This window comes from Sus scrofa, chromosome 13 (assembly GCF_054392235.1).
Source record: "Sus scrofa isolate SSC_HxYL_T2T_F1_AM1 chromosome 13, Sscrofa_HxYL_maternal_Yorkshire_Landrace_v2.0, whole genome shotgun sequence".
Taxonomy (NCBI): domain Eukaryota; kingdom Metazoa; phylum Chordata; class Mammalia; order Artiodactyla; family Suidae; genus Sus; species Sus scrofa.
Genome location: NC_139395.1, coordinates 28,978,876 through 28,989,190, shown reverse-complemented (window position 1 = coordinate 28,989,190; position 10,315 = coordinate 28,978,876). Strand labels below are relative to the sequence as shown.

Sequence of the window (10,315 nt, the reverse complement as noted above, 5' to 3'; positions counted from 1 at the left end):
GGGTCTGCTCAAGGGCTGCCAGGCAAACGCAACCCCCAGCTCCTACCCCCAGACCTCCGAGGCCCCAGGCCCGGCCCACTCGCTGAACCTGCTCTCTCCCGCGCCCTGGCTGTGCCTTGACCCCGAAAACCTTCGCGCGCTCCGCTTTTCACCACCGCGAAAAACTGGTAAACGCCCTGAAGGGTCTGGGCGAATGAAGGACCGCCTCGCTTTCTAACCCTGTCGTGCCAGCGTTGATGCTGCTACGGTTTGAACCTAGGATGGAAAGCTCCAAGCGGTTCTGCACTGGCGTGTGCGCGCTCAACAAATCCCGCGACCGTGTTGTGGGCGAAGAGCTACCCGCGTGATCGAGTTGGGTTGGGGAATCAGAGACCCGACATTTCAGCCGGAAAATGCGCTCCCTGAGCACCAACAAGCCGCGTCTCTAATTGCTTATTAACAGCAAATATTCAGGCTACTCCTTATCTGCAACAAAACGTGTCCCACACCTTCTGTATTAATAAACAATAAAATATGACGGCATCACTCTTGACTACTGTCTGCAGAAACGCAGGGGAGAAACAGGCAGCTGGGGCAAAAGGGCTTAATTCAATATCAAACTGATTATTTCACTAATTATTCCACCTTCTGTGTTGAGCTGCAGAGGAAAGGCGCAGGGAATCTTAACCGTGAGGCTGCAGAGGAACCTTTGTTTCTCGGTGTCAGACCCAACTGAAGATGGGAGGGGGATGGGATTCGGGATTCAGAGAAACTGAATGGCGTGGTGAGTAAAAGTAATCGCCTCCTGGAAGCAGGCATGTTGGTGTGGGAATGAGGGCGTTCCTAGTGTCCCACCCCACAGGGGCTTCTGATTCCTAAGCTTGGCTTGGGTCACCAAGGAGAGCACTGTGCTTTCGCCATCCCCGCAAAATCCGAAAGCAGACGCCAGGTTCCTTTCCACAAATCCTTCCCATTGAGCAAAAGGGTGGGACCGAACAAAAAGCGGTCCGTGTGTGTTGAAGGACAGAAAGTCCTCCCCAGTTGGGAGGAAAGTGTACCTGAAGTTAAAGCGAGGAAAGTGACTTCTCTTGGGCCTCGCTCCAACTCGTCCCAGATCCCCACCCTTAGGGACCGGTGCCTCCCTGCAAGCCATCAGCTAGCAGAGTATTTCCATCTCCGGCCTCAGAAACCTGCTCCCGCCTCCGCATCCCTCGCTCAGAGTGCGGTGAAGACTTATGTGCCAAGAGTGGACCCCGTTGCGGAGACCCCAAACTCTGTTCCCCTAAACTCCATCAAAATACAGACATCACGGTTGTTTCTCAGAGTAGGACGGAGTCTCAAATAAAAAAAAAAAAAAAGAAAAGAAAAGAAAAGAAAAAGAAAAAGCGGGCTAAAGGAGAGGAAAGTCGCAGGCGACTTGATCCAATTAGTAAATGCCTAATTGAATTAGTGTCACCTCCACCAGCCAATAGGAGGGACCTGAGGCTGTGGGGCCGAGAAGCCCCTCCCTGACCTCACTTATATAAAGCAGCCAATGACAGCCTGCAAGTTTCCAAGTGGTCAACTTGACCGACAGTTTGTCAGTCGAGAAGGGCAGAAAGGCTAGCGCTGGTGGGTGGATAGGGAGAGAGATCTAAGACTACTTCTTCCTGTGTGTGCGGGGGGCGGTGAGTAGAGGTCCAGAGAAGCAAAAAGGACGGGGAAAGAAAAGGAGAGTGCTTCTTGATCAGTTTCCACCTCCTGCCTTCAAACTCAGTGCGCTTTCCTTGCGGAAAGTACGCTGGGTTCAGGGCGCGGGAGTGCGCGCCTCAGTGGCCCGCTTGTCGCCAGGTGGGTAGCCCAGCACCGGAGGAAGGGGAAGTTACCTTCCCCTCGGAAGAGGGCGCTGGCTCCCCCGTCCTGCCTTTATAATAAGGCTGCGATAGGAGAGGAAGCAGCCAGCTGCCGTCTGCGCTTTGCAAAGCATGCAGTTAGGGGAGCAGCTCTTGGTGAGCTCGGTGAACCTGCCCGGCGCGCACTTCTACCCGCTGGAGAGTGCGCGAGGCGGCACCGGCGGGAGCGCCGGGCACCTCCCGGCAGCGGCCCCCTCTCCCCAGAGGCTGGACTTAGACAAAGCGCCCAAGAAGTTTTCGGGCAGCCTCTCCTGCGAGGCAGGGAGCCGGGAGCCCGCAGCCACCGGCGCGGGGGCCCCCGCGGCCATGCTCAGTGACGCCGACGCCGGGGACGCCTTTGCCAGCGCTGCGGCGGTGGCCAAGCCCGGACCCCCGGACGGCCGCAAGGGCTCCCCCTGCGGGGAGGAGGAGCTGCCCTCCGCCGCCGCCGCCGCCGCAGCTGCCGCGGCCGCCGCTACCGCGCGCTATTCCATGGACAGCCTGAGTTCGGAGCGCTACTACCTCCAGTCCCCCGGACCTCAGGGCTCCGAGCTGGCCGCGCCCTGCTCGCTCTTCCCGTACCAGGCGGCAGCTGGGGCGCCCCACGGATCCGTGTACCCGGCTCCCAACGGGGCGCGCTACCCCTACGGCTCCATGCTGCCCCCCGGCGGCTTCCCGGCGGCCGTGTGCCCACCCGGGAGGGCGCAGTTCGGCCCGGGAACCGGCGCGAGTAGCGGCGCGGGAGGCAGCGGCGGCGGGGGAGGCGGCCCGGGCGCCTACCAGTATGGCCAGGGGGCCCCGCTCTACGGGCCGTACCCCGGGGCGGCAGCGGCGGGTTCCTGCGGAGGATTGGGGGGCCTGGGGGTTCCTGGCTCCGGCTTCCGTGCCCACGTCTACCTGTGCAACCGGCCTCTGTGGCTCAAATTCCACCGCCACCAAACCGAGATGATCATTACGAAACAGGGAAGGTGAGCGCAGCGCGGAGGGGCCCCGAGGCGTGGGGGTAAAGAGTGTGTGGTCCCAGGGATGGCCGGGAACGGGGGCCGCAGCTCGCTCGCTCGGCTCTTTGCTTGTAGACTGAGTTTCTGTACCGAGCAAGTGGAAAATCCGCATCGCCAATCGGTGTCCCTCCCGTCCGCGCACGGGCGCTTGGTGCAAGCTGCTTCCCCCCTTCCCTCTGGTCACCCTCACCTGGACTGACGTGGAGGAGTGGAAATGGAAGTTGAGGCCTATCCACAAAGCTGGATCTATTAGATCGGCCCGCTAGGTCCCTGCATACCGGCGAGGAGCCACGGATGGGGGAAGCCGCAAGGGTTGCTTCCCCTGGGCGCAGTAGATGGGCTCCCGCAGTTTTAGGCGCCAGGGTCTCCATGGGGTGCTTCCGGGGGCCGAGTGTGAGGACCAGGGCTCCGAACTTGAGTGCTGGTCGGGTATTGGTTAGCCTGGCCCTGGATTCAGAAGGGGCTGGGGGGCCTGGGCCAGAGGAAGTTCGGATACACATTCCACTGCTAGCAGCGTCTAAGTGAGGGGTGGGTCCTGAAGAGGGACGTCCAAGGGGGACTTTTAACCCGTAGAATTGTGTGTGTATGTATTTTTACGAGAACAACTTAATGTTGTTTTCTGGCACTTGTACATATAAAAATGAATGATTTTAAATGTCCTGGAAGAAAATTTAATAAGCATCTGAAAGGCTCAAGAACTTGAGTTGGGAGAGTTGGGAAGCGCAGGTATTGGGAAAATACTGACTTTGGGGCAAATTATTTGGGAAAAAGAGGTGTTCCAAGAGTTGCCACCCAACAAGATTTTACATAGTAAGGGCCACTTTACCGGTGTTCTGTTGGTTCTGCAGACTTCCAAACGTGGTACCCTGAGCCTGGGCCTGTTCCGGGACAGCCCCCGATTGAAATTTCGCCTCCTGGTTCTGTCCCCTGCACAGGCGCATGTTTCCTTTCCTGAGCTTCAACATAAATGGACTCAATCCTACTGCTCACTACAACGTTTTCGTAGAGGTGGTGCTGGCGGACCCCAACCACTGGCGCTTCCAGGGGGGCAAGTGGGTGACCTGCGGCAAAGCGGACAATAACATGCAGGGTGAGGAGAGAGGGGGCCCGGGCAGGGAGGAGCCCTGAGGAGCCCCGAGGAGCCCCTGACTCCGACAACTCCCATTTAAATCTAGCATTCCTGCCCTCCAAGCCCGGGCCTAGAGGTAGGGGTTTCTTTGTGTTGATTGTTGGATTAAGGGAGAGAATTGCTAAGTCAGATTTCTTACCAACCAGTATATAGAATTTTAACCATGACCTAATCCTGCCTGCCCCCCCCAATCCCTATCTTTGAGAAAGGAATTGCCATCAACTCCAGATGGCAAGGGCTCCTGGCATTCTCAACTTCACTCCAGAAAGACTTCCCCAAGGTTGTTTTCACCACACAAATCCAACCACCTCTCATCACATCTTGCCCTTCTAGCTTTAGAAGCCCCCAAAATGACCTTCAAGAGGCATCCCCTCCTGTTGGCTCCATTTTTGCATGTTGGGGCACTAGTAAGATGGGTGCCTTGTCTAAGGAAGGCTGGAAGCACAGGGGCCCTGGGAGGGGAATCCACAGAGTCTAGTTGGTCTCCGCTGGCCTTCTTAAGCCGTCAAGGGTGGGAGACTTGTGTTGAAGTCTAGCTCTTAAATCTTGCCTCCCCCCCATTAGTAATAAACATCCCTCCTCTACCTCCATTTGCAAACAGCCCTATATGATTGGGTTTTGTGTTTTGTTTCATTTTCTCTTAGGCAACAAAATGTATGTTCACCCAGAGTCTCCTAATACTGGTTCCCACTGGATGAGACAGGAAATTTCATTTGGGAAATTAAAACTCACCAATAACAAAGGCGCGAATAACAACAACACTCAGGTAGAGTAGCAGAGGGGGGGTGTCTTCTGGCTCTGAATCTCTTTTCTAATGAGTTTCCATACCCCTCATTGTATTTATAGTATTTGCAATGACCTGTTGCTTGCCTCTTGTTTTTTTCTTTTGACCTTTCTCGTTTTTTTCCTTTTTTTTTTTTTTTTTAACTTTTTTTACTCTACTGGATTTCAATAACAGTGAGTTTACTGCTAGGAACAGAAATACTGAAATCTTTTGGCAACTGAGGCAACCAAGAGGAACGAGTGTTTGTTAACACTCCTACTCAGCTATGTTTTAAGTTTCCAAAAATGGCAAGAGAAGAAACTTAGCTGTTGGTGGGGAGCACACAGGAGTCCCATCCCAAAGTATACAACTGGTCCAATTTGACTTTCATTGACCCTATAAGAGACTTTAGATTTGGCAGCTCTTTTTTCCTGTACCATTTACAGATGATAGTCTTGCAATCTTTACACAAGTACCAACCACGTCTGCACATTGTTGAAGTCACAGAGGATGGTGTAGAGGACTTGAATGAGCCCTCGAAGACTCAGACCTTCACCTTCTCAGAAACGCAGTTCATTGCAGTGACTGCCTACCAAAACACTGACGTGAGTGTCCCAAAGCTCCTGGGAACCCTAAAGCTAGGTCCGGTGTGAGAGGTAAAGCCCTCAATGCCTGCTTTTTCTTATCTAGATAACGCAACTAAAGATTGATCACAACCCCTTTGCAAAAGGCTTCAGGGACAACTACGACTCGTAAGTGCACCTGTTTTTACTTGCACGGTCGCCTTTGAACAAGACCTCTAGAAGCAGACATTTTTTCGGGGACCATATACTAGAAAGGGCTTTCAAGATTGCCGACTTTTACCGATTTTTATGTTTGCATATTTTTGGCCTTGGCTAATCTTGCAGAAGGGTTCCGTTCATTTCTAAAGAAATGTTAAACTTTTTTTTTAACATTTGAGTGGAGATTGGGAATTTTCATAATCTGCATTTATATACCTTCCTTTCCATTGGATCCAAGTTTTTTATTCTCCCAGGAGCAGGTATTATTACTCCCCCTCTTTTTGATTTTACATGAGAAAAACCTGAAACTAAGAGGATGTAATTTTCACAACATCAAACAGGCAAGGCCCTGCAAATGCCTTTTAAATCTGAGATTTCTACCTCCACCACCTTTCCTAATAGTGACAAGGGGGAGTTGCTCTGAGTTCTTCAAAGTTCTAGGCCTTGCAGAGGTAGATTTCCTATAGTTGAAATACTGAAGGCCCGGGAGGAAACCTTTTCTTATGGCGTGGCACAGTTTTCCCCAATGAGCCAAGAATGCAGCAAAAATGGGCTGCACTGTCCCCATCCCTCCACAGCGCTCAGCCAGAGAGCTCCATCCTCCAACTTTCTTCATTTCTGGGAGGTAGATTGTTTGGGGTCAACGTTAGGGTTTTTTTTTTTTTTTTTTTTAAGTGTTTCTCTTTATATTGTAGCATGTACACCGCTTCCGAAAATGACAGGTTAACTCCATCTCCCACGGATTCTCCTAGATCCCATCAGATTGTCCCCGGAGGTCGGTACGGCGTTCAGTCCTTCTTCCCGGAGCCCTTTGTCAACACCTTACCTCAAGCCCGCTATTATAATGGCGAGAGAACCGTGCCACAGACCAACGGCCTCCTTTCACCCCAACAGAGCGAAGAGGTGGCCAGCCCTCCCCAGCGGTGGCTGGTCACGCCTGTCCAGCAACCTGGGACCAACAAACTAGACATCGGTTCCTATGAGTCTGAATATACTTCCAGCACCTTGCTCCCGTATGGTATTAAACCCTTGCCCCTGCAGACCTCCCATGCCCTGGGGTACTACCCCGACCCCACCTTCCCTGCCATGGCAGGGTGGGGAGGCAGAGGTTCTTATCAGAGGAAGATGGCGGCTGGACTCCCATGGACCTCCAGAACAAGCCCCCCTGTGTTCTCTGAAGATCAGCTCTCCAAGGAGAAAGTCAAAGAAGAAATGAGCTCTTCTTGGATAGAGACGCCCCCGTCTATCAAGTCTCTCGATTCCAATGATTCCGGTGTATACACCAGTGCTTGTAAGCGAAGGCGGCTGTCTCCTAGCACCTCTAGTAATGAAAACTCCCCCTCCATAAAGTGTGAGGACATTAACGCCGAAGAGTACAGTAAAGACACCTCGAAAGGCATGGGGGGGTATTATGCTTTTTACACAACTCCCTAGAGAGTTCTTTTAACCTCGTGAAAATGAGCTAATGAAAATTTTGCAGATGGACTTGGTGGTGTTTTTGTTGTCGTCTTTGCCTAGGTTGCCAAAAAGACCTTTGCCTTCCACCTTGACGCATACTGTTTTGTGCAATTCTCTAAAAGAAGGTGCCAAAGCGTTTCGATTGCTGCAGGTAACTGAAACAAGCTTAGCCATTTTTTTCCCTTTTTAATAAATTGAATGGAGAACTTTCAAGTGTTTTAAAATATGAAGGTTATTCAAAGTTATGGATTTATTTATTGGAGACTCTAGACATGCAGAAAATTGGGCTGTGAAGATTGAGTGCCATCAGAGAAGTTGAAAGCTTTGGTTCTCATTTTTATTTGTGACTCTAAGCAAAGGGAAGAAGCCCAAAGTGGTAGGTGGTTTTGCTTCTGCAAGAGAAAGGTGGGCCTTCAGCTTCCACAAGGATTTTTTGCTGTTAACTCTTTGCTAGGGACAAAAGATGTTAGGCCTGGGGGCAAGAGGAACTTGGGGAAGATGCTGGTTTTACCTGACTTTGATTCTTCCCAGGCTTCTGAAACAAGCCATGTTTGCCCTAGTTAGGGATTCCAGGCCTCTGCTGTGTGCTGGGTGGCTTGTAGGACTCAGGAGAGGGCAAGGGAAGGAGTGGCCAAAAAAAAAAAAAAAAAAAAAAAAAAAGCCGGGGTGGGGGAGGGGGAGAATTTTAAAGTGTACAGTTCTGTGTGCTTAGATATATTGTAGAATAATGTGGAAAATATTGTACAAATAGTCTACTGTAGGCTTATGAGATTATTATGTAAAATTGGTGCTTTGGCTTTGTAAAGAATTTGCAAATCACCAGACAACACAGGTGTGGGAGAAGGGGAAGTTTCTCTCCTCTCCCCACAGCATATGGGAATATTCTGTTTACTTCTTAGTTGAGAATGTATTCAGCCTCTCTGTACTAACTTGAACCGAACCCGTGTCAAGGAAAACTCCCATTTCATCCTCTTCCTTCACCACCCCCGCTATCCAACTCAGTAATGTGAAGAAACAGAAACCCCAAGCCACAGCTCCTATATAGGCTTTTTAGAGATCTTGGATTTTTATGTACAGTCTAGTCATTTTTAATAAATGTGGTTCATTAAGGGAACAGGCATAGCTGTCTTCTGTAACGTGGGTTTTAATCTTTGTTTCAAAAAAATCTTTGTTTAGTTTCTTCCTCCACCCTCCTCCAGCATGAACACTGTCCCACCAGCCCACTGCCCACCCCGCCCCCGCAAAGCTCTAGAATCTCTTAAGTGAACACAGTCGTCGTGAAGGGGTGGGGAAGCTTTTGTTTATCTTATTTTTCCTCTAAGGATGAATGGGGTTATTTCCTTACCGCACTGGTAAGTCGGGACAATGGGTATTGGGGCTAGGGAGGGGGAGGAGGGTTGCCGCCGAGACACTAGATTGTCCACAGCAGGCTTGTTGCAAGCCTAGAACACCACCCCCAGCCCTGGGCGTCCGGGCTTTTTCTAGACCTGTTTAGGGCTTCCCATCCCCGGACCCACGTGGGCTCCCGGGAACCCTCGCAGTCCTCCCAGCGCCCACCAGTTCCGGGTCCCTGGGGCGCGGTGGGAGCTATCCCTTCACCCCTTCTCTAGCTGCCACCTGCGGCTTCCCTTTCGGAGCTCTGGACCCCGCCGGGGCACCTGCGTGCCGGGGCGTTGAGGAGGCGGCGGGCTTCTGGGCTCTGCCAACAGCGACCAGGCAGCCGATCGCCTCGCGTTTAGCGCCGCTTATTTGGCTCTCAGTCCCCGGGAGGGCGAAGGCCACTCCATCCCCTGGCTGAGCTCCGGACCCGCGGAAGAGTTAAACCCAGGAGCGGGGCGGAGGGCCCTTTGTCCCGCTGCCAGACGCCCCGCCAGGCTTATCGGCAGACGGGCTTCTGGCCCGGCTTGCGGTCCTTCCAGCCCCCTCCCCACCCTCCCAGGGTAAAGGTCTGGCCAGGAGGGTCATTTTTCTAACTGCGTGGCGCGGAAATGCAGCTGCTAAGAGGATTAGTGCTGGGGGTGGTGGGGCGAGCGATCAGCCGGGACCTCCTCCTCTTCCGCGCCCAATTAAGGCGGCCAGGAGCGTGCAATTCGCCTCTGCGGGTTTGCCGGTTCCCACCTCCCTTCCCGGGTCCGAGTCCTTCCCGCGCCGCCGGTGACCTTGGGGTCTCGGACTCTATCCCCGCGTCCCCGACAGCGCCAGTTCCAAACGCTTTGCCCAAGCCGCCCCGAATTTTACCAGAGCAGGAAATGAAAGCTTTGAAACTTGGTTTACGGGTGTTTACTGTGGACGGAAGACCCAGACTGGAGGAGGAGAAATCGTAGCCACGTAATTTGATCAGCGCTTCCCCCTTTCCCATCCCCAAGGAACTCGAGCTTGTTGAGAGATGCGATGGAATTTCGAAACGGTGTTCTCCTATTCTGCCCTCCAGAAAGACTGAAAATGCTAATCACCGCCGGGATAAGGCAGACACTGGCCCCAGTCTATTTCGATCTTGTATATTTTTGCACCGTACAGTAAAAAGAACCTGGTACTTGTGAAAAGTCCCTCGCAGTGTTTAATAGAAACGTAAGTGGCTGAGTGGCCCCAATTAACACCTTGTGATAAGGCATTCCTAAGATGGAGTGTCAGACACCAAATTGTGAAGAGATGTATCTAATTAATCCTCCTAGGATGACACCGATAAACAAGCCTCTATTTAAATAAAGATCAAGGGCTCGGCGCCCCGTTTGTTTACATTCTCTGTCGGGGTCCCAGCGTTTGCGCCCGTGCGGGCGGCGGCGTTCTCTGTATCGAGTGGAGACACCGGCTTGAGGCTCTGCTGGCCCGCCTCGGTGCTTGCCCCAGACAAAAATCTGCAATTAGATAAAAAACAAACTGCAACGGAAGAGACAAAATAAGTGCCAAAGGGATCCCGACTCCGAGTTGGAAATACTGTTGTCATCCACGCGTGTCCTTTACATCGCCACTTTGGGGTTCGTTCGAGTTTTTAGAAGGAAGGCAAACAGAAAAGCATTCCACCCGCAGCTCCAGGAAGTCGAACTCCGCGCAAGACCTTCCTCCGCCCCCTACTTGCCCCGACACCGCGGGCGTTCGCTCCTCCAGGGTTCTGAAGCTGACAATTCCTGGGACACTGGGTGACTATCCTGGGGATGGGGTGGGGGAGCCACCCACTGGGAATGGCAAGAAGAATCTGGAAAGAAATGGGGGCAGGGGGAAGGTGCAGCCAAACTCAATTTATAAGACGGGGCCGGGGTTTGGAGCCTGCCTGGGGTGAGCAGCAAGGCATATCCCCACTCCTCAGTGCAGAGTCTCGCCGCTCCAGATCAGCT

General features: G+C 52.6%; 1 protein-coding gene across 5 annotated transcripts; it reads left to right on the top strand.

The window, feature by feature from the left end:
• Positions 1-1,799: 1,799 nt before the first annotated feature.
• On the top strand, positions 1,800-8,097 carry EOMES (eomesodermin). Of its 5 annotated transcripts, XM_084987305.1 has the most exons (7): positions 1,800-2,818; positions 3,787-3,941; positions 4,625-4,746; positions 5,190-5,348; positions 5,434-5,495; positions 6,221-6,300; positions 6,420-8,097. In XM_084987305.1, exons 1-7 carry the CDS (start codon positions 1,944-1,946, stop codon positions 6,506-6,508), a joined length of 1,542 nt encoding a protein of 513 aa, XP_084843431.1. In that variant the 5' UTR covers positions 1,800-1,943; the 3' UTR covers positions 6,509-8,097. The 5 variants fall into 5 exon arrangements, 4 of the variants coding, with proteins under 4 accessions (XP_084843431.1, XP_003132129.3, XP_005669372.3 ...); XM_003132081.5 differs by having other exon boundaries at positions 6,278-8,097; XM_005669315.4 differs by having other exon boundaries at positions 6,221-8,097.
• Positions 8,098-10,315: the final 2,218 nt, after the last annotated feature.